The sequence below is a fragment of the Notamacropus eugenii genome, chromosome 5 (genome assembly GCF_028372415.1).
Source record: "Notamacropus eugenii isolate mMacEug1 chromosome 5, mMacEug1.pri_v2, whole genome shotgun sequence".
Classification (NCBI taxonomy): Eukaryota; Metazoa; Chordata; class Mammalia; order Diprotodontia; family Macropodidae; genus Notamacropus; species Notamacropus eugenii.
Genome location: NC_092876.1, coordinates 409,973,293 through 409,998,583, shown reverse-complemented (window position 1 = coordinate 409,998,583; position 25,291 = coordinate 409,973,293). Strand labels below are relative to the sequence as shown.

Here is a 25,291-nt window from a genome sequence, read left to right as displayed (position 1 = left end):
CCAGGAAATGAAAGCTTTGCTTTCTTGGTGAAATGGTTATAACAATTAAAATAGTTTATTTCTGTAGGCTTAGTTGAAAGTTTAGCGAGCATTTCATGAGGACACCATTCTTTTCAGCTGATTCAAATGAAGATAATGTATCTCTTTTGTTTTTCATGTGCAGTAGGATTTTGGTAAAATTTCACTGGAGTACTTTAAAATTTGTAATTGAACATAATAATTACTTTCTTTTTAGATTAGTTTCACACAGCAATTCCCCAAATATGTATAGTTGTTTGTTTGTTTTGTGGCAGAACCTGTCCCATTTAACCCCCCAAAAGATTTCAAAATGTTCATTTTCAAACTTAATATGAATGAGAGATGATCTTGTTTTAGGGATTTCATTATTTCTTCTAATTCAAATGGAGACATACTGTGAATCAAAATTAGTTAGAAAGCTTTAGTGAGAGAAAAATAAAGTTACCAAAGAGTTACTGTAAGAAAAAAAAATTAAAACAGATAGGAGATGAAGTCACATCCTGATTCAAAAGAGGAAGTAACATCTGAGGCTGAAACTTATCTGATGCTATGCAACATACATGCTGTCCTGCTGCTTGGGAGCACTTGCATCTCTAACATCTCAAAACTCACACAATTTGGAATTAGTCTGAATTTAAAATGTTGAAGAGAAAACCTTCAAATGTTTCAGAAAAGGAGAAACAGAAACCAAAGGTAAGTTAAAGATACATAATTAAGAGAAGAGAATGTTCCTGAAAAGATTAGCTACTAGGGTGTATTTCTTTTAGAGCTTTTTTTTTTTATTTGTTATTAATAAAAACAAGTGAGGAATAGGGTTGAATGTTTAATGGCAAATATAGATAATGGAATTGCAAGGTCTGAAACAAACACCATCTGCTAGATGTGCTTCCTCTCCACTCATTTTTTCCCTTTAAGATGATTTGGCCAATAGAAGCTATAACTGATACTTAAATCCAAATCTTCAAGCTCAAAGAAATTGACTTGGTGTTCTCAATTTAAGATATCAATGTTAGGAAGCTGCTATGTATATTTTTCATGACAATGAGTTTGCTAATGCCTCTTTCCGAGAATAGAAAAGTTCTTCTCACTTCTATCATAGCCCTTCATAATTAGTTGAATAATGATAAAGAGATAGAAATATTTTAAATGAAAATTTTTTTCACCATTTTCAGGAAAAAATATGGTTATTTATGATGGGGATTAGAGTGTAGAGCAAGTATTTTGCTTAATTCTTTGAAAAAACTGACATTAATATAACAAACTATACTGTGTTTTCTTGCTTTTAGCATAACAAAATGTTTTATAATAGTCCTTTGAAGCAGAGATATTATCATTTTTTGTCTTGTTAATAAGTGATTTTAAGCATAACTTAAGAGTCATGATTCTATATAAGAAATCACAATTATATTTGTAGCATGTCTGAAGCAAAAATAAGATTTTCTAACACTGAAAATTTTATTTGATATTTGTATTGAATGACTTGTAAATAGAATGATGCTAGGATCAGATCTCTTTCAAATAAATCATACTAAAATGTATATTGTAATTGTTAAATAACTCTTCTGTAAGAAAATTTATAAAACTTATTTGAGGATTTAACAGACAGTATAGCAAGTTATTTAATATTTGACAAATCAGTAGTTACAACCTATAGTTGAAGTTCTTTGAAGGCACCTGAATAAGTATTTTCTAGTAGTATTGTTCTTCCTATAGAAAGGATGAAAATCCTGGGGAGAGAGAGAACACAGTAAGATACATAGGAGGTATGCTAACGTTGGTATAAGTAACATTGCTTATGGATTGACAGCAAGATCATATTTTTTTCTTCAAATGTTTAGTGAGAGCAAGATGTTTCCTTTCTTGTGACTCTACCAGGAAATGACAAAAGACTTGTGGAACAAAATTTGTAAGCATGACAGCAAAGGGAATGACAAAAAAAGTTTCATTTGAAGTTCTAGTAAAGTCAAAATTTTATCATTTCTTGCTTCATCATCAGGTTATTTATTTGCTTGATGTGTTAGTATTTGAGTCTAATTTTAGCGTATGAAAATTTGAGCTAATTGGAAAATGACACTTTTGTTACTTGGTGACTTGGACTATTTTAATTTATGAGAAGTTTTTTTCTCATGTACATTTTTCCTTCCATATAAAGGAACATGACAATTTAAAAAAATATAGATACAAAAATATTTACCTCAGATGAAAAACCACATAGAAACTTCTAGAAGTTTGCATTTGGAGTTCTTGAAAATTTCCTTTACATAAGATAATTCTGGGCTTCCCAGTCTCTATACAGATAATACTTTTTTGTCTTTTATGTGTATCTACAGAAATACATGTGCAGATATTTTGCTTTTATGCTAACACATTCACTCTTTTAAAGTTATGTTTGAAGGTGTGTTTGATTTCTAGTGATTTTCTCTGAGTTTCATTTTTGGTTTGCTTCTTAAATAATTTTCTTTTTAAATTGAATTTTTATGGGAGTTTCCTTTTCATATCACATAATGGGGAGAGTATAGTTGTCCTTTCCATTTATCTTGTTGTAGCTATCATATACATTGTTCTCTTGACCCTACTTATGCCACTGCTTCAATTCATTTTTATCTTTCTTGTCTTCTCTGTATTTATCATATTCATACTTTTTAGCAACAAAATAGTGTTTCATTATATTCATGTACTGTAAGTTGTCTAACCATTCTCCAATCATTAGGAATCTTTGTTTTTGATTCTTTGCTATCACAAAAGTGCTGGTATTATACATATTTTCATGCATATGCATTTAAAAAATAGTTGTACAAAATCACAGCTCCACCAAGAATGCATTAATGTGCCTATCTTACCCCTTCAATATTGATTCTTCACATCTTTTCTTATCTTTGTTAAATTTTAAGGCAAAACCTTAGGGTTATTTTGCTCTATTTCTCCCCATTAGTAGTAATTTGGAGTATTTTTTCATATGGTTTCATATATTACAACTCTTTATACATACATATATGTATATATGCATGTGTATATATGTGTATACAGTCATGTATGTATATATGTATATATATGTACATATATACAGAGGAGGAGGAGGAGGAGGAGACAGAGAGAGAGAGAGAGAGAGAGAGAGAGAGAGAGAGAGAGAGAGAGAGAGAGAGAGAGAGAGAGAACACAATAAGATACATAGGAGGAGAACCAGGAGGGAATATTGTCACAAAACCTAGGGAGAAGAGAATACCAAGGAAAAGAGGGTGATTGCCAAAAGCTATATTAGTAACTTTGGAGAGAGTAATTTTAGTGGAATAATGATATAGGAAGCCAGATGGTAGAGACACAATATTAGAGTTCGAGGGAACAAAGTGGAGATACCTAGGTAGATGATGCAGTGAGAAATTTAGCCACAAATTGGAGGAGAGATAAAAAGTGATAACTAGTGCGGATGGATAGATCAAAAAAAGATTTATTTTTTGAGGATGAAGAAACAGGGGAATGTTTCTAGGCAGTAGGGAAGTAGCCATTAAACAGGGAGGAATTAAAAATAAGTGAAAGAGTAAGGATGATAGAAGGGGCATCTCCTGAAGAAGGTTGGATAGAATAAGATCACTTGTGTATAAGGAGGGATTTGTTTTGGTAAGAAGGACTATTTCATCATATGAGAGGGGCATGAAGAAAGAAGTGGTTATAAAAGGCATTTGGGTAATGTGAGGTGAGGCCCAAGGGAGAAAAGGGAGTTTTTAGCAATGGTTTCATTTTTATTTGGGGGAAAATATGAAGCAAGTTTCTCATTTGACAGGACAAGGAAGGGGAGGCATGAGAGGTTGGAGGAGGGATGAATTGGTTTGGAAGAGTTGCTGTGGTGGGATAGTGAGCTAATTTGTTGTTTCAGTCATATCTGACTCATCATGGCTATGTATGAGGTTTTCTTGGTAAAGATACTAGAGTGTTTTGCCATTTTTTCTCTAACTGACTTTACACATGTGGAGCTAGGGCAAACAGGGTTAAGTGATTTGCCCAGAGTCCCACAGCTAGTAAGTGTATAAGGCCAGATTGGAACGCAGGAAGATGAATCTTCTTGACCTCAGCTAACATTCTGTTCACTGTTCTACCTAATGTGATGGCAATCAAAATAGGATCTTTTACAGTTTTTGTTTTAGTATGATCAAGTGCCTCTGACTGAATCTTACCTTTATCAATCAAGAGTCTTTACAAGGAGTAAAGTACAGAAACTAGAGTTTCTTTAACTAGAAACAATGTATGTATTTGTATTGTTAGTTATTTTAATGTGATTAAAGATCTTTCCCACCCATTGATGGGCCTGCCCATTGTGGGAAGCTTGATTAGGGGAGTTGTTTTGTTAGGAGGGTCACAAGCACTTTTTGTTTTTTTTCTATTGAGGCACTGGGTCAAAGAGTGGTGATGCCCTCTGGCTATGAGCTGAGGTTTTACTTTGGGGCTTAGCTCTGGGTAAGAAGGTTTGAGTGCCAGATGATGACTCTGGGAAGCCTACTGGCTTTGAGAACCCAGATGCCATGCTTCTCTTTCTAGCAACATGGTCAGGGCATGCTAGGGGCATGTTGGGGCAAATAGGTGGTGCAAAGGATAGAGTATCAGTGCAGGAGTCAGGAGGACCTGAGTTCAAATCTCACCTCAGACACTTGACACTCACTAGCTGTGTGACCTTGAGCAAGTCACTTAACCCCAATTGACTCATCTTGGGTCATCTCTAGTCAGATGGCCCTGGAGGAGAAGTGAAGTTGGTGACCTACACAGCCCTCCCTCACTCAAAACAAAGTCAAGTGCAAGTCATGTCATTATTTCTCTGATGGCATGGTCTTCTTCAGCAATGAAGGACGAACACACACATACACATGCACACAAAACATGGTCAGACAGTTAGAGGTCTAATTGTCTATTGAATTCAGGCAGAGGAAGCCATGTCTACTGATCTTTTGATTTCTCTGTATTTTACTTGAAATTCTCTGTATTTTAATTTGAAATTGACTCCTTGAACTAACTGAATGACATGTACTTGGTTAAAAGAATGGTACATATGCTTGATTAAAGTGATTGGTAACCCCTTGAAAGTTGCTTTCCTTTTATGAATGCAGATCTAAGAACCAGTGATAGCGATCCCTGCCCAGTATATGTTGGGGTGGTTACTGATACACCTAACTGAACAATAAGTTAACAACAACAAGGGTCCGATTGTGAACATGCAGCATAATTTTGCAGTGGACCAGGTTGACAGAATTTTGAGACTTTTCTCTATTTCCATGAAACAATTTATGTATAATAAGGAAGGCAGAAAGTAGTGGAAGTGAAGCAAGTCTGAGGCTTGGCAGGGTGAGATAAGTAATATGACGAAGAAGAAAGGAAAAAGATTCAGGAAAACAGTGAAGTATAGAGCTGAATTAGTTCACGAAAGAGTCCAGATGGGCAAGGGAGGAGAGTGTAGCTAGTACATGAGTGATGGAATGGGAAGGAACTGAGAAGTCTAGGGATTACAAGGGACAGTGGATGAAGTAAAAGAATTGGGATTTCAAAACAGAAGGAGAGATAGAATGATAATAGATTTTAATAGGATAAGAAAATTCTAAATTGATGAACTTCAGTGGTGATTTTCTGAGTAATGGTACACTCCACTGCATGTGTAGCTGAGGTTGAATGGAGAAGGTCATGTAAAATAAGTAAATTAAGTAACTAGGAGAGCAGAATGTTTGAATGAGTATCAATATGTATGTTGAAGACCTCTGTTTTGAGGACAGGAGTTGTGAACAGAGCCTGTGAACCACACTGTGAACTCATTGAAGAAAGAAGGTAAAAATCCTGGAATTTGTTAGGCAACAGCTACTAGAATTTTGATTGTGTGGTGCTGGGGATGGAAGCTCAATTACATGTGGACAGTCTTGGGCGGGTAAAGGTGGGAACTTCTAAATCTTAGCGTTCTCACGAGGCCCCCCAGGAAACGACTGGGAATCGAGGTGAACCAAGCTATCTCGTGTATTTCCGCCTCTTCCCGTGAGAAACGTGATGGGAGAGAGCTCTCCCCGCCCTCGAGATTGTCCCGGATCTGGGCACACTATTGTTATCTAACAGCACGGTATTCAGATGCAAACTATGCGGCTGGAGAGCTTAAGTAGGATCAGGAAAGCCTGAAAGCTCTCTTGGGCGGAGGGGCGCGGAGCGGACAGGACAGAAGGTTCCTCTTTCTTCTCTCCCCTCCCCCTCTCTCCCCACTTATACTTCTACTTCCAATCTCTTATTGTAAGATCTTTGCCTCCTTGGGAGATCTTTCTCTCTCCTTCCTAAGGAAGAATTCCCCTGCACTTGTAACTAGACCCTGAAATAAAGCTCAACCCTTGTTCGACTCTGGAACGTCCTTTCTCTCATACAAGCATCCGGTTTGGCCAGCCGAAGACCTCCGATAGAGGTAAGGTAAGACTCGGGTAGCCCTCAGGCCTCTAGGCCTGGCAGTGTGGTACATAGGGGTTGGGTAAACCTCAAAGGAGAGGATCCTGACTTGTAGTGGGAAAAGGAGAACAGAGAACTGACAAAGAGGGACAAGGAATATTCCAGATTTCTTACCTAGACACATCAGCCTGGGGGTTTCATGTGATTAGAGCCATCTATTACACATTCCATTATTGCCTGTATTTTTTGTTTGGTTAAGAATGCTTCTCCTAGGTAAAATGATTCATTTTGAGAACATGGAATTAAAGTATTTGCACAAGCAAAACCAATGTAGCTAAGAAATAGAAGAAAAAGAAAGTAATTGAGAAAAAAATCTTCACAGTAAGTTTCTCTGATAAAAGTTACTTACAAATGTGATATATAGATATATAGAGAGTGAGCCAAATTTACAAAACAGAACCCTTCCCCAACTGATAAATGGTTAAATGATGTAAATAGGTAGTTGTAAGAGAAAAATATTAAAGTGATAGTCATAAAAATACTAGAAATGACTAATAATTAGAGAGATGTAAATTAAAACAAATCTGAGGTAACATCTCACACCCACCAGATGACAAAAACAAGAAAAGGACAAATGTTGGAGGGGCTGTAGGAGAATAGGGACACTAATGCAATGTTGATGGAGTTCTGAACCAGTGAAACTATTCTGAAAAACAATTTGGAACTATGTCTCCAATGCTATTAAATTGTACATGTCCTTTCACCCAGCAATACTACAACCAGATCTATACTCCCAAAAGATCAAATGAATAGGAAAAGAACCCCTATGTGCAAAAACATTTACAGCAGTTCTTTTAGTAGTGGTAAAGAATTGGACATTGAAAGGATGCTCATCAACTGGATAATGGCTGAACAAGTTGTGGTATAGGAATGTAATGGAATACTATTGTGCTATAAGAAATGCTGTGTAGGCACATTTCAGGAAAAACTTGAACTTACATGAACTGATGCTGAGTGAAGTGAGCAGAACCAGGGAAACATTGTATACAGTTAAGGTGACATGATGTAATGATCAACTTTGATAGACTTAACTCTTCTCAGTAATAAAATGATCCAAGACAATTCCAAAGATTCATGATAGAAAATGCTATCCACATCCAGAGAAAGAACTACAGAGTCTGAATATAGATAGTAACATAATAATTTTACTTTTTTTCTTGATTTTTCCCTTTGTTTTCTACTTCATCTTTCACAGCATAATAATATGAAAATATGTTTAATATGAACATATGTAACCCATGTCAGGATTATTTTTCCCTTGGTAGTTTCTTTACAAAAGGTTTTATGTTAATTTAGGTCATTTGCATTTTTAAAAAATCTTCCTGTCCTTTTTGTGTGTTCTCAGTTTGGAGTACATATAACTGTGAATAATAGGTTTTGATATTTCTTTTTATTTCTTCTGATTTGGTTATAATTTTTGCCATGCTATATTTGTTTTTTTTTTATCTTGTTATCTTATTGACTTGATTTTCTTTCCTCTAACATCTTGGCTAAAGATTTATCAATCATATTAGCTGTTTCAAAGAACCAGCTTTTATTTTATTTACAATTTTTATAGTTTTTTTCTAGTTAGTCTATTTCATCTCTAATTTTTAAAATCACCTCGTTTTTTTTTTACTATTTTAGATTTATTTGTTGACTTCTAATTTTTTTTAAAAAAGTGTTTTCAGCTCAATTTCCTTCTTTTCCATTTTGTTAATATATGTTTGTGTAGATATAATTTTGCTCCTGGGGCTGCTTTAGCTACATAAGAAATTTGATGTATTGTTTTATCATCATCACTTTCCATTTGGTTTTTGGTCTTTTAACTATTTAAGATTTCATTGTTAACTCTTCATTTGGTTTTGCGGGGTTTTTTGTTGTTCTTCTTAAAATTATTATTATTTTTATTGTGAAAAGATCTAATAAAGATACAGGGTTTTTCATCTTTTAATATTTGCTTGCAATATTTCTGTGCCCCAATATATGGTTAATTGAAAAAAAATTCTGTGTGGTTCTGATAAATGCATATTTATTAACAGCTCTGTTTAGAAGACACTATGAGTTCTTGAGTTTCTCTAGCAACTTATTCAATTTGATATTGTCCTTTTCGATTATTGGTTAGAATTGTCCAAAACTGAGAGAAGGATATTGAAATCTCCTGATACTGTTGTATCATTGTTTAGTTTCTTAGTTATTTTTATTTTTAGTTATTTTTAAATTGTTTTTCTTTTTTCCAAAAAGACTTTTCTTCCAATTCTCTTCATTATTTGTTTTCCCTTCATGATTATGCTAGATTTTAATTCTTTAATTTTGGCTTTTTAACTTATTTGTTCCTTCCTAAGTTTCTGTATTCCTCTCAGAATTAAAGCTTCTAAAGTACCTATTTTGAATGGCCTCATCTAAACTGTTTTTATGTTACTGGCTCATATAACTTGATCCCTGATCCCCTTTTTTTCCTGTTTTATATGACTTTTAGAAATACTGTTACCTATAGATGACACAAGTATTGCACCATTACAGGAATTTTCTTGGGTCCCTGATTATACATTTCATTACTATCGTTTGTCATCCCTATGATTATTGTCCCCATTTATCATGAAATCTATTCTGTTTCCATGCCACTCCTATGAGTGTCAGTTTCCCCTCAGACCTCTGATTCCCCATGTCCTTGGAAAGGATGAGTGGTCTCTCTAAGAGAGAAAACAAACCCTAACTCTTATAGACATTGTCAAATCTTTATCTCCATAGAGAGATTATCATGATTCATGACATTTCTGTAAAATAGGGCAAGTATGTATTATTCTCATTTGAAAATTAGAATTTTGATATCTCAAAAATTTTCCGAAGTCATCACTCAGAAATCATTTCAGCTACAAAGACATTATAAAAGTTGAAAGAAGTAAGGAAGCATGGGTGCAGGCAAAAGAGTATTGGACTTATAGTCAAAATAGAGGTTTCTGAGCCCCAGCTGTGACAGTTACTAGTTGTGTCAGATAAATTTAATTTGGTTTTTTTTTAATGTAGCTAAATACATTCTATGAGAACATTTAGCTTCAGTTTCTTCAGTATTACTCTCATCATTTCCTATCTTTGCTTCTACTTATATGCTGCTAAATGAAGCATGAAAATCTTTGAAGCTATTGACTTGAGTCCATTACAGATTTATGTTACATGTCAGTTAGGTCCTCACTATGGCAAGGCAAAACTTTGATACTTGCCTACATGACCCACTCATTACAGCAGTTCTTCTAAATCTGTTTTTTCTTTCTTAAACTTTCCACAGCTTCCCCTATCCCCACCCTCTCAACTGAGAGCCTTGCTTCATGTTTTACTTTTTTAAAAAATTGTTCATATTTGCCAATCTCTTCTTCTACCTTTTTCCTCATCCTCATCTAACATCCCTCAAATGTCTTCCCCCATTACCTCCTCCTTCACCCTTGTCTTTGTCAAAGCAAATCCTTCTATAGCTGAAGCAGTTGGTGGTACAATGGATAGAGCTCTGAGACTGGATTCAGTAAGATCTAAGTTTGAATCTGGCCTCAAACTGTAAATTGAGGATAGTAATAGCACCTACCTTTCAGGATTGTTGCAAGGATAAAATTAGATAATATTTGTAAAACAGCCTAATAAAGTACTTGGCACATATTAGACAGTATATAGATGTTTATTCCGCTCCACTTCTCCCTCTGTGTGCATAAGTGATCACAGTCCATCCTTTCTTCTCCATCAAGGTGCCTGCTCCACCATGCCCCCTATGTCCTTATATTTGACATCTCCTTACCTACTGTCTGCTTCCCTACTGCTTACAAACATACCCATCTCTTCCCATCATCAAAAGGTCCTCCTTTGATTTGTACATCCCAACTAGCTAGCATCCTATATCTCCCTCCCTTTTGTTGCTAAACAAAAAAGTCCTTGAGAAGGACTTTTACAATTAACACCTCTACTTCCTTTGCTCTCTCTCTTTTTTCTTAATTCTCTGCAATATGGTTTCTGACCCCATCATTCAACTGAGACTTTTCTCTCCAAAGTTGGCAATGATCTCTTAAACACTAAATTTAATGGCCTTTTCTCAATCCTCATCCTTCTTGACATCTCTGCAGCTTTTGATATTGTTTATCAATCTCTTCTCCTTGATAATCTCTTCTCTTTAGATTTTTGTGACCTCTTCTTGTTCTTCTGTCAGACCTTCTTCCAACTTCTTCTGAATCTCATTTGCTATAAATTCATCGAGCTCATACCTGTTAACTATGGATATCCAACACAGCTTTTTCCTCAGTCCTTTGCCCACTATTTCACTTGGTGATCTCATCAGCTCCCCTAGTTTCATTTATCATCTCTACACTGACGATGCTTAAATCTACTTATCCTGCCCTAGCCGCTCTACTGACCTCCTGTCTTGCATTTCCAAGTGCCTAGTAGGCATCTCAAACTGAATGTCCCATAAACATATTAAATTCAACATGTTCAAAACTGAACTCAAAACTCCACTCAGTTGTCAAACAATTTTTCTAAAGTAGAGGTCTGACCATATCACATATACCCCAACCCCCAGTGGGCAAAATCCACTTCTAGGACCAAACAAAAAAGCCCTTCAAAGCCTAGCCCTCATTCTGACCTTGTAATTTTCTTAGAACTCACTCTAACCCATGTCCTTTTTGAAATAGTGACACTATCCTCCTTTCTCTTCCTACGGGACACCACCTCTCCTATCCCTGGGTACTTTCACAAGTTGTCCCCCATGGCAGGAATGCTCTCCATCTTCATTTCTTTCTCCTGGCTTCTCTAGCTTCCTTCAGATCCCAGCCAAAATCCCATATTCTAAAAGAAACCCTAACTTTAATGTTAGTGCCTTCCCTCTTTTGATTATCTCCAATTTATTCCTTAAGTATCATATTTGTACATAGCTATTTACATGTTGTCTCCTCCATAATGCTGTGAGCTTGAGAACTGGGTTTCTTTTTTTCTTTTTTAACTGGGAGGAGTTTCTTCATTTTCTCCAACACTTAACATTGTTCCTGGCTTATTGTCAGTGCTTAAAAATGTATATATACAATTTAAAATACATTTTAATGTATCTTAATTAATCATTAATCTTTAAATACATTTAAGCACATTTTAAATATGTGTGTGTATATGTATGTATATATATGTGTGTGTATGTGTATATATATATATATATATATATATATATATATATATTTGCCTATATTTTTTCGTTTGAGTATAAAATGAAAACAAAGATTCTTGTCCTATCTACTTCACAGGGTTGTTGGGAATGTTACCCAATATTGCTACTTGAAAAAAATGGACTATTATTAGTTACATTGTTAGGACCTCTAATTTTCAGATGAAGAATTATCACAGAATAGCTTTACCTAGAAACTTTTGTAATGCTCCCCACTGTATTCTTTAATCTTGCTTCAGTTCTACTCTTAATATCATTCGATTCATTTTTTCACTTGGTTTCATCTGTAATTTTGAATTACATATGTATTTGTATGTTAATATGTATTTGGATATTGAGACATTTATGAGGAAATTCACAGATAGTTCTTGTGTTCTGAGATCACAAATAACCAATTAGATCCTTAAAATGAATGAAATGAATGCCAGAAATGTGTAAGGAGTATCTATCTCTCTTTTATAGTATTTATTATTCATTGTAATTATATATGCCTTACTACCCTTGGTAAATTGTTGAGAGAATAAGGATATTTTTTTTTCAGTAGAGCTATAGAGAAAGATTTATAGAGCATCTTACAATTCATGTAAGCTTACTAATATAAGAATACTTTTTCTATAATCCATTACAGTTCAGCATTCAGCCTCAAAACACATCCAGACACCCAGATTTCATTATTTTTATGGCAATTTCTCATTACTAAGTAGCTCTAATTGATAGAAAAGTCCTTATTTTGAATCATATAAACATTATTGTACCCACCCCAGCACCTTGTACAAGAAAAATTTGTGATTTATTAAATGCTGAAATGATTGAATTAAGTAGAATGACTTTTAAAAATCAACTAGAATGGACTATAAATGAGAAAAATGAGGTCCCTAGGAGGTTATGTGATTCACCAAAAGTTGCATGGTAGGACTGAGTGGTAGAGCATCACTAGAAACCAAGACTTCCAAATGTCATTTAAATACTTTAGTCACTATTTCATAAACTTAGGCTGACTTAAGTCAGAACAGGTACTTAAATAGTAGTTTTCTTCACAGTTGTTGAAACAAGTTTGTGATATTTTAAACTTCTAACTAACCTGAAATAATTTCTGGTATAATTTTATATTTTAATATTAACTCCAAATATTAACTAAAATTGAGCAATAATTCATGGTTATATCATTGTATGGAAATGGATATTATCCAGAAGAAAGAGGTATGGTGGAAAATTTTAGAATAGAAAATATGAGAATACAGCTAGTTTATACTCTATTGTAAAGAATGCTCTCTACCAATAAATTTTAATTGAGTTTTTTCTTTGACTAACTAGAAATTCAGCAAGTGTTATTTAAAAATTATCCTATGACTGCTTTATAAAGAGCTAATTTTTACCTTTCTTTTAATTTGAACTGAATATAATAATAAATGAAACACAATTAGTGTCTGATTTTCACTAGAGATGACTGAAGTGTCATTGCTTTGCATTTGCATTTGATCTCAGCAATGATGAGAGGTGATGAGTTGGTGATGAGCTGTTTTCACTGCACTACCCATTGTGCAAATTTATGCTTATTGCACTAGATGACACATACTTGTAGCATTAAAAATTTATCTGCATTTCTTTTTGTAATAAAATCATCAACAGATAATTTAACTCACAACTCACCAGTAAAAAAGGTGATCATATCTGAGGTGCATTTTGTTCAGTCCTTATTTTTCTATGGACTTAGTCTAGTGTATTTTACGTATAGAATTAGGCCCATTTTTGTCTTTTTTTTTCTACTGATGCTTGATAGTGACTACCCTCCCCAAATATCCTTTTTCTCTACCTTGTTCCTTCCTTTTCTTCTTCCTTCTATTTCTACCTAATCTCTTCCAATGTAAGGCACTTTACAAATTCAACATATTGTACAACAAGGAAATGATGTATGAAATGTGACAGAGGCTCTCTCAAAGAAATAGAAAGAATAGATACTATCACGCTACCAGATTGCCTGGATCATGAATTTGGCTCTTGAGTTTCTGAAAGCTAAGGTAAAAATATAATCATGTTGGGCTACGTGGTTTTCATAATTTAACCAAGAAAACATATAGATTTGTCTGAAAGTGGCAAACTCCAGTATGAATTCATTTCTTCAAAGATTTTGAAGTCTAGCACTTTTGAGTTATGTTCCATCTAAGAACAATGTTTTCTTCAAAATCCCTTTGAATATTTTGCACAAAAGGACTGAGATAAAGTAGGAGCAGAATTAGAAATCAGGAGATCGAGATTCTAGTTCTAGCTCTGTGAGTACTACAGCTCAGTCACTTAGACAAATAGAGGCCACAGTGATAAAAGTGTTGGAGTCCTCCAATTTTATTTGATTGGCTGGAAGCAAGGAAATATTTGTTACTTTTCTCCTTGGTGCAGAGAGATGAGAGACCACAGATACAGAAAGTGATCAAGTTCGTTTATTCATCAGTTTTATTCAGCTGTGGAGGGGAGGGGAAAAAATCAATAAGCCACTTTTTATAAGTATGTGTTACAAGTATAGACACATATAAAGATATTCCAAGTTATTATTTCTAGATCATTTAGCCCTTCATATGGAACTTCATATTAAGCTTCTGTTGATTTTCAAAGCTTTTTCTTTCTGAATGACAGATTTATTATTGTCATTCAGTTGTTTCAGTCATGCCCAACTCCTCATGATTCCATTGAGGGTTTCCTTGGCAAAGATATTGGAATGGTTTGCCATTTCCTTTTCCAACCCATTTTATAGATGAGGAAACTAAGGCAAATAGGCTTAAATGAATTGCCCAGGGTCACACAACCAGTAATTGCCTGAGATCAGATTTAAACTCAGGTCTTTCTGACACCAGGCTCAGCACCCTATCCTCTGTATCACTTAGTTATCCCTTAAGTGACAGATACATTCCTTCATGAATTCGTATGATGATAAACTCATAGTAACCCTCATCTTAGAGAATTTTCATACTGAAGTAGCTGACTGACCAGAAGAACTAAATATTTTCTCTATATTATGAAATGGGTAGATACTTTTTCTTTCATTTATTTCTTATGATTTTAATTACTAGAAATTAAAGTTTGTGGGAAATTTCATACATTTAATTTCCGCTAAAGCTACAACAGCCATGACAAAAAACACTTTCTGTTGTGACACTAAAGGTTCTGGAATTTTGATTTCTTTTTCACCATTGTCCTGGATAGAAGAAGAGGTAAAATAACTTTGGGTTTATACAAAACAGTTCAGAAAGAAAGCTTTAAGCTTGAAGACTGATACGTTTCACTATTTAATCTATAAATTAAATTATTCTGATACTTCCTCTATAAGGTTTAGATTTGATATTTCCCAGAATATGAACCTATGATTAAAATCTTTTGCAAGAAGTTCATGCCAATTATGGACTGAAAAGACTGGTCATACTAAGACTCTGATACAATATTGAAATACTTATGAGAAGTTTGGAAGCCAAAATGACTGATAATAATGACAGAAATACATCTCTTTTCTTGCAATGACAATATAATCTTCTTATACAGGAACACGTCCTATATAAACATCAAGTTTCTACCCAATCTATCAATATACTAGATCTGTTCAAAGTAATTAAATGGCACACATTTATCTTTTAAAAAATTTTTTTGCCTTACCTTGGAGTTAAGTGATTTCATTATACCTGCTGATTTTTTTTTAACAATGGAATTAAGTCCCTTCTCTGCATATCTAAATTTCCCAAATCACAGTTTTCAAGTAAGTTTATTTCTATTCTGTTCAGAGTGTTAAGGAGTTAGGTAGACTGGCCTTAAGAAAAGTTAAAAAAAGTTTAAAACAACAGTATTTTCTGTTAAGAATTAATCATAGAAGATAGAGACCAGATGATAGGGTAGCAGAAAGCAGTATAGTGAACTCTGTACCATACTCCTCCCTACAAAAAAAAGTCTTTCCTTTCAATACACCAGACTAAATTCTGATGGGAAAAATCAAATTAAAAAAAAATCATGGCAAGTCATTTTTCCCCAGAAGTGTAGAGATAAGAGCTCTCTGGTCATCGATGAGAGGCTGCGCATCTAAGGCAATTGTAGGTTCCAGATCCATACCAGGAAAACCCTAGAAATATACCAAACACATTATATTCCAAATCCTGAACATCCAGGATGAAGAAAGAAATCTTTTAAGCACACAGAAAGTACCAAGAAGCCATAGTTAGACTTATACACGATTTAGCAGCTACTAGTACAAAAGAGTGGAAAGTTTGTAATTATTGTTATTTGTTCTTTATTTTCAAAGAGAATCAATGACTTCATGACATGTTGAGTGATATTTTGACCTGAGCATGATTTGGGTTTAAGTGAGGCAAAGTTCTCCAAAGTTGTTGGCCTGACTTTTTCTTCTAGAGCCGTCAAAGTCCAGTGGCAGGACAAAAGTCAAGATGACTCATGATGGCCAGGATGCAGTGGATGACCTTCATGTTTTTGATGTCTGACCAAGATCTAAGCATTCATGCTTCAGCTGCTTTCATGGCCATTAGAACGAATTGTTTTCATCTACCCATTCCACTAGGGAAAGTCTTCACATGTTTGAGTAGACATCTCCCTAACTCATTGATGGGTTTGAGGCCTGTCAGTTGTCCTCAACCTGGTTTAGCTGTCTGCCAAGACAGTTTTACTAGGATGTGGCCATGGCACAATGACACAGCTTCTCAGATCCACCAGTGAGAGTTGAGTGAAAGGTAGATGAGTAGGCCTGAAAAGGGCTGGCAAGTCCTCATATCAGAGTTGCTAGTTATCTCTGAGCATCCCATACTCCCTGAAAAGTTTGGAATATGATATTCAAGAAGACAAAGATTATAGTCTTGCTGTCAAAGGTAACTTACTCAGAAAAAAAAAAAAACTAATATTATTCAATGTGGGGGGAAAATGGATCTTCAGTGAAATAGAATATGGAACAAGTATTCAAGGTGAAAGAATATAGCTTCATAGAAACTCACAAGAGTTAAGACAAATATAGAAAAAGTAAACATGAATGAAAAACCATAAGGGACTAAACAATAATTAACTCCTTGTATTCAGAAATGCCACATTTGCCACCTCTGGACTATGTCATCATCAAGGGCCACAGAAGTAATCTAATTAGACGACAACATCTGGTAGTAGTTCTGTTATACATTGACAGTTGTAAGTGAAGAATTGAAAGAGGGAGAGAGGAATACGTTGGGCTAGGGAAAAGGTAAAGGAAGATTAGGGAAAATTATGTCCCATAATCAGGCTACATGAGAAGACATTTAAACAAATAAGGAGGAAGGGTGGGAGAAACAGCTGACAGTTGAATACTTCTCTCTTCTAAATTGATTGAAGGGAAGAACACATAGAGTTGGATACAGAAATACATTTCACACAATGAAGAAACAGGAAGGAAAGGAAAAGAGCGAGAAGAGAGAATTTGAGAGGGTTAGATTAAGGGAGGGATTAGGATTAAGCAAAACAAATTTTTTTTCTTCCTCTAAAGATGTACAAAAATATGCACAAATCTTTCTCAGATGGCAAAATATGAGAATCTGAGGGGGTGTCCATAAATTGGGGGATGATGGAAATAATCATGTTTCTTAAATGTGATGGAATACAGTTGTGTTTTAAGAAATAATGGAGATGGTTTTAGAGAAATTTGAGTAGATTTTTATGAATTGATACAGAGTGGAGTTAATAGAATCAGGAGAACAGTTTAAACAATGATCATAATATGAAGACCAACAACTTTGATAAAATTAGCAACTGTAACCAGTAAAATAACTACCCAAAATTCCAAAAGACTAATGATGTTATCCATAAGGAGACATAAATTTTGCAGATGTGGATGATGTGAAAATTTGTTGCATTTAGTTACAAACTGGAATATTGGAGGGTTCAAGAGAGGAAGGTTGCAGTGAAAGGGAAAGAAAAGGGATTGAAAAAATATATAACTTTAAAAGAATTACTTAATAAGATAAAAGAGGTTTTTAAGCTGACCAATATAGTAGATGAAGTGATATTTGTGTAGGTAGGTCCATCAATTTCTGCATCTTACAACTGTTCTTGAAGAAAAATGTGCCTCTTCCAGGAAGATCCAATAATTGAAAGAGAGGTGATGAAAGTTCCCATGCTATCACCTAATGTAACATTTACTTATTTCACTGCTAAAATAATCAAGGCACCATGTCACTCCTTCTCACAGAAATCACCAGTGATTTCCTGTTTCCACTAGGATGAAATCTGGACTCTTCACACTGGCATTGAAGGCCCTTTGTAATACATGGGTTCAATCCATTCCCAATCTTATCTACAATATTTTCTTTCCTTATGTCTATGTCACAAGCAAACTGAATTGCTAGTTTTTCTTGAACTCCATATACTATTTCCTCCGTGCACCCCACTGCCTCAGGTGGCATTGTGGATAGAACTTTGAGCCTGGAGATAGGAAGAACTAAGTTCAAATCCAGCTTCAAATACCTTCCAGCTCTATGACTGTGGGCAAGTTATTGAATCTATGCCTCATTTTTTTCAACTGGTAAAATAAGAATAATAGCATAGGCAGTTGTGCAGTTCAAATGACTTAACGTTTGTAAAGTGCTTACCACAGTGCCTCGGCCAAAGCAGGCACTTAATAAATGCCAGTTCCCTTCTAGTATTCACAAACGCTTGTCCACAATCATTCCTAGAATAATTCTCCTTCTCATCTCTGCCATTCAGCATTCTTCTCTCCTTCCTAGGAGCTCAATTAAGCTCAATGGACAAACTGAATCCTTTCTTGAGTCCCTCAGTTTCTAATGTTCTAACTCTTATCAAATTACTTTGTATTTACTTATCTCTGTATATCTTTAACAATTGAGGTCAAATGTAAGCTCTGAAGATAACTAATTTCATTTTTATCTTTGCATTCCCAAATCTGAGGACAGTGCCTTGCACAAAGGAGGTATTTAATAAATGTTTGTTGAGGAATTGAATGAAGTAGCCACTCCCCTTCACTCATGTCATCATCTCTGTCTCTTCAATCCAGGCCCTTCCTATTTCCCTATAGCTCCTCATAGTTCTTCATGGAATGTCACTACAAGGTTAGATGAAGAAGGACCTCAGATAGTCTCAGTATGTGCCTCGCTTAACAGTCTTCTCTCTCGCTAACACTTTGCCTAGACATATTCTTTAATGGTTAGCATATTCTCACCCCTTTATAAAGCCCAATTCAAGTCATTGTGAACCACAGATAAATCTTAAAGATTCATCATTTTTATCACCTCAACTTCTGTCCTCATACCAGGGCACTTTGACACAAGTATTGATGCTCCCTCAAGTGCACTAGATAGGTAGGTGGCACATTAGATTAAAAAAAAACTGGGACTAGAATTAGGAAGATTCATCTTTCTAGGTTCACATCTGGTTTCAGACACTTAATAGCTGTGTGACCCTGGGGAAGTCACTTAACTCTATTCGGCTCAGTTCCCTCATCTGGAAAATGAGCTGGAGAAGGAAATGGCAAAGGAAGAAATGTCATCCGAAGGTAGTTAAATCACAGTGAATACTGTATGATGGAAGGTATAAGAAAATGTTTAAGATGATAGGAATCTGTTCCTTAGGTAGTGGATATTGGAGAAGACTCAGTGAAAGAGGTAGGCAAAACCACAGTGGGACATTGATGGGAGTAGGATTGAGAAGGATGGGGTAAGGAAGCAAGCAGATGGTAAGATCTTGTAAGTGAGCATCTCTGTGTGTAAATAGGTGGAGTAGAGGAGTAGGTCATAAGAATTAAATAGATTGAGGAACTGGGAATTTAGAGCATTTGCTTCAGCTTTCAGATGTTTTTCTTTTAGTCATGCCTAACTTTCCATGACATCCTTTGGGGTTTTTCTTAGCAAAGATACTGCAGTGGTTTGCCATTTCCTTCTCTGGCTCATTTTACAGATGTGGAAACTGAGGTAAATAGGATTAAGTGACTTGCTAGAGTCACACAACTAGTAAGTATTTGAGGGCAAATTTGAGCTCAGGTCTTCCTGACTCTGGGCACAGCATTTTCCATTAAACCAAATAGCTCTCCCTTGGTACTTAAAATATATGCATATTGATTTAGCTCTTGACTTTAACTTACATGTTCTGCAGGACAAAAAAATAACCAGCTTTGCAATTTTGGTTTGTCTCATTAAAGAACTGATAATATCAATTGTGTCGCCAGTTCCGAAAAGAAACCTAAGACATTGCAAAATATTGCTATTTATGTGTCGACTTTTCTTGATAGTGTGAGCAAGTTTGCCACAAGAGCAGGAAGACAGTTTAATTGAACAAAACTCCCTTAGTTATTGATGACTCAAAGAAAGAGAGTACTCCTCTCTCAATTTTAGATTCAAAATCAAGAGAACTCCATTATGACAAAAAATACCTACCTCTGTTTAAGAATCCCTGTTGACTTCTGCCCAGTGACTTCAGCCAGTGACAGATACAATGTTCAATATAACCTTAAAATTGGCCAAATATAGTACCCAGAAATTAGAGTCAGTTAACACTTTTATCTTACCTTGTGTTTCTTTTCATTTTAAGAATATGATCCCCAAGGCTATTCTCAAACTCTTAGAACAATTAAGAGAATAGTAAGAGATGCTTCTGTCTCTAGCAAAAAGTCATCAAATCTTTGTACCTTCCCTATAAGTAGTGAACTTAGAGTGTGGCAGTGGTAGATATGACAACGGATTTCAAGGAATAAGACTACTTGCTTCAATAGACCTGGAGTGGGTTTCACTACGCTTTCTCAGGGATATCTCCAATTTAATGAATAGATATAGACATATACACAGTGTTTGTGTGTGTGTGTGTGTGTGTGTGTGTGTGTGTGTGTGTGTGTGTGTAAAAATTCCCTGCTTTTGACTAGATCACAGTCTAACAGGATAGAAGAAAATGCAAACAAATATATGCGAACAAGAGATATATGATAGATAAAGACAGGATAGTACATAAATATACCAAGTGTTATCTTGGTATCTAGAGAATTAAGTGGCCTGGAAGAAAGCCTATAGTGTGCTGATTTTATTTTCTTTTGAGAGTTTATGTGAGGACATTGAAAAGAATACAGCAGTAAGAAAAAGCTTGGATGGTTTTTACTATGCCAATGTAGTAAAAACTTCATTTACATAGCAAATATTGAAATAGTTTACCAATGAAACATTCTTCATTTTTATATTTTAACAATTATTTCTAAAAATAAGATAGTATAATCTATTATCATCTGATTGAGAGGAATGAGCAGTTCCACTGAAGCAAGAAGATTCTCATGCTCTAACCAAGTCCCAATAAATTGAAACATCTATGGATTTGAATCCAAATAAAATGTCTGCAAAGAAAACTTTCACTATTCATAATAAAAAAAAGTTGTAGGTCCTAAATTTCTCCTCCAAATAACCTAACGAAAGATTTATTTTTATTATTCTTACTCATTCTTTTCTTGTTTAGGATTACAGATTGTATATTTCCCCCATAAACATGTCTAATCTTAGTGGGAAGAAAAAAAAAGGTTAAATCCCTAAGTCTAGTAGCACTGGGTGCTGCCTGAGATGGGAATGTTTATAAGCTCTATGATATTAACTGCAGTACTCAACCTCTGGTGACATAAAGCATGCAAAAAGGGACTTTCTGTCAGTTTTATTATTTCTAAAAAGGTTCCCCTTGAAGCAGAAGAGTGACCTTGCTTTGCTGAGCTGACATGTGCCATTGAATTAATAGCTGAGCTTTGCTGGAAGGAAGCTTCCAGAAACATTACAACTCCACAGCCTGAGCTTTCAGTGACTATTAATCAGGGATACCAAAATCATGCATCAAGCAGACTCATTTAAAAGTAATAAAAACTACTTTAAAAAAAACTTTTTAAAAAAATAATTAGCTTATTGTTTGTCACTATTGGTGTTCAAGGGTATCCCTGTATGACTAAAATGTGCCTTCAGAAGAACTTTGGAAAGGTTTTTGAGTTTTCAGAGTCTAAGCAAGTTTGGAGGACATTTTAATTCTAATAGAAATGACTGAAAAGATTTTTGCCTTACTAATTGTTGGGAAACTTTTTAAAATGGAACTCATTTGGGGGAAGATATCACTTTCTTCCTACTTTATTTACTATCTTTCCTAGCAATGGTTAGTAACGGGCTATCGCAGTCTTCTTTAAGGTATTTGTTATTATTTCCTTAATGGTTTAACTGAAAATATTTATAAAGATAAAAAATTCTTCAGGATCTTGAGCATAGCATTTGATGAATTGAGTGTCTACAATTCCCCATGAGGCTCAAGTTTAGATCCCTAGATAGCATGATGAGTCAATATGTGGGAAATAGTGTAGTGTCTGTCATTCTATCTGGTGTTAGAAGATGGAAATTGGAATTCTAGTAACAGGTCTGCCATGAACTAAGTATAAGAATCTGTACAAGTTTTTTACTCTTTGAGTCTTGGTTTCCTCATCTGTGAAATGTGGATAACAAAACTGGAAAAAGAGACGCATTTGGAGTCAAATGACTTACATTTGAATCCTGAATCACTCTTACTATAATATTTGTGTGACCCCAGGCAAATCACCCTAACCTCTGTGTGCAGCAAATTTCTCATCTTTAAGTTGAGGGGAGCAAATTAAATAACTTTTAGTGTTTCTTCCAGCTCTAAGTCTATAAGCCAAAGCTCTAAATTCTATAAGCTACCTAATAGGATTGTTAGGAGTCAAATTTGAAAATGTATGCATAGTTCTCTAGCTTAGCACAGTGCCTCATGCACAGTTGGCATTTAATAAGTGTTTATTGAATTTAGAGATAGATATAAAGTGCTAAATAAATGGACGCTATGGATATTTCGGTAACCTTGTCCCTTTAGTTCTTGAAATTGTATTAATCAGTTTTTTAAAAGAACTGACTTCTACATTATCTATTTCTGTCAATTTTCTTTCAAGGTTTTTCTTTCTGTTTCCAGGGAGGGGAAAAACACAAGGTGCTATATTTTGAAATATTAGAAGATATTATTTTATTCATGTTGCTAAGAATAGTTCTATATTATTTTGATCATAATCTTTTTAGGCAACAATCTTTCTCCTTTCAGGATATGTATGTGTGCATGTATGGTTGTTTATAGTTAATTCTACTGAGCCTCCCCAACATATTTTTGAATTAATTATTGGCATGAGGAAAGACCGTAGGTACTTGCAAAAGTAACAATAAAATCAATTTTGTAATTAGGAGTGTGACAATGATATAAATTTTAATCTAATGGCATGAAGGGTGGTACAACGGAAAGAACACTGTAGCGTTTATAAGAATACATTGGGTTAAGAAAGTGAATCAGATGGGAATAGACATTTAATATTCAATTCAATGTTCATTAAATTCCTTTTATGACCAAAGCACTGTTAGGTTTTCAGCATAAGCAGACAAAAAAATACTCCTCAAAACTGTCCCTACTTTCAGAGAGCTTATTTTTTCTTGAATAAGTTATCAAGACACAATTTATGTGCTTGGGAATGATGTGGATACAGTTAAATTATTATTTGGAATATTGTTTCATAATAATAATTATTATCAGTTTTGCCACTGGGTCTCCTCTCTGGGCTGGAAGTGTAGAAGTCATTCATGGACCACTTATTTCTAACGGGCACAGAAGCTTTGACCTTCTCTATTTCCAAACCTGGGTCACTCCTCCCCAGGCAGCTTGGTGGCCCTCTGCTCCAGGGGACTCATTATATTAATGATAGACTTAGCAAAAGCACCCAATTAATTTTAGCTTTACTGAAATACAGAGCAGTCCAACAGTCTTAACCCTCTGGTAGCTGGATTACAGGTATGCATGCCACTGAATCTGGCTGAATATTATTATTTAATAGATCAGAGGAATTTGCATATAATAGAAATATGGATTCATCATTCAACAAGTACCTGCTTACTACTGGGTGTACATTACTGTGACAGAAAAAAACAAACCAACCAACCCATGGTCTCTGCCTTCTAGCAACTTTTAGACCATCTCTGACTTCTATAGTTATTAGTGCCCCTCCTATCCAGATCACTCTGCATTTATTTTGTATATATCCTATATTTACTTCTCTGTGAACACATTGTATCTGTCCAGCAGAAAGTAAGATCCTTGTAAATGGGAGGCTGTTTCAATCTTGTATTTGCATTTCCAGCACCTGTCACAAGGTCTGGCACATGCCACCTGCTTAATGTTTTTAATTATTGTTTTTAATTTATGGAATGAAATAAGCGTTTTCATAACATGCTATAATTAAAATAAAATAATTGTACAGAAAACTGCAAATCTACTATGCACAACTTACTATTCCTTTCAAATATACAACAAAATTGTCATGTAAATTTTTTTCTTCCTTCCCCCCACCCTAGAGAGGGCTACCATTAGACATAAATAGGTATACACACATATACGTGAATATGTAAATGTTTGTATGTGTACATATACATATGTATGTATGTGTATTATGTAAAAGTATTCTATACATATTTCTATTCATCAGATTTTTTTCCTCTGTATGCAGACAGCATTTTTCTTTGTATGTCCTTTGCAATTAATTTAGTATTTGTAATAGACAGAATAACATATTTGTTCAAAGTCATTCTTAAAACAATATGGCTGTTGCTGTATACAATAGTCTCTTGGTTTTGCTCATTTTGCTTTTCATCATTTTGTGCAAGTCTATCCATCTTTTTTCTAAAATCATTAAGTACATCATTTTTACAGCACATCATATACACATATAGCACATCACAATCATATGTCACAACTTGTTCAGTTATTGCCCAATTGATGGTCATCCTTGCAATGTCCAGTTCTTTGACACCACAAAGAGAGCTACTACAAACATTTTAGAACACACAGGTTCTTTTCCTTTTTCCCTAGTCATCTTTGGAAATAGATGAAGTAATGGTATTGCTGGGTCAGAAGGGTATAGGTGATTTAATAACTCTTTGGGCATAATTCCAGATTATTCTCCAAAATGGTTGGATCAGTTTACAATTTCACCAATGAATGAGTATCCCAGTCTTTCCACATCCTCTCCAACATTTGTCACTTTCTTCTTCTCTCAGTTTAGCCAATCTGATAGGTGTAAAATGATATCTAAAGGTTGTTTTAATCTGCATTTCTCTAGTCAATAATGATTTAGAATATTTTTATATGACTATAAATTTAGATTTGTTGACTGAATCTTTAAAAATATGATGCATCCAAATGAAGTAAAGTAACAATTCAAAGTAGTAAGTATCAACATGAGTATTAATGTAAGATACTATTAAACTCAATAGATATTTTTGTGCCTGAGAAGCACCAGGAACTAGTCAGAGAATAGTAACTATCAGTCACATAGTACCTGCTCTGTGGAAACTTCGTGAGGAAAAGGGATGTAACATGCCCCAGATACAGGATAGGATGTGACAGGAGCAAAGGAAAGATTCATGCAATGAGTTAAGTAATATTGGAGGTGAGAGTTCAAAAGAAGTGTTCAAGCCCTCTTATCCCCCTTCTCCACTATTTAGTAGCCACCACTCTCTAAATGGGTGATTGTGTGGTAAGTCGGAGGCTACATCACTGGAACAAAGAGCAGACAGTCCATACTCAGAATGGACATGAGCAAGCAATATTATTGGAGGATATTTTTATCTACTATTT

At 34.8% G+C, this 25,291-nt stretch overlaps 1 protein-coding gene across 1 annotated transcript in view; it reads left to right on the top strand.

Moving 5' to 3' along the window:
* Positions 1-557: 557 nt before the first annotated feature.
* SAMSN1 (SAM domain, SH3 domain and nuclear localization signals 1) overlaps positions 558-25,291 on the top strand; it is a 57,616-nt gene continuing 32,882 nt past the window's right edge. Inside the window, exon 1 of the mRNA XM_072614709.1 lies at positions 558-711. Coding sequence (XP_072470810.1) covers positions 658-711 — 54 coding nt within the window. The 5' untranslated portion in view covers positions 558-657. The remainder of the gene's footprint in view (positions 712-25,291) is intronic.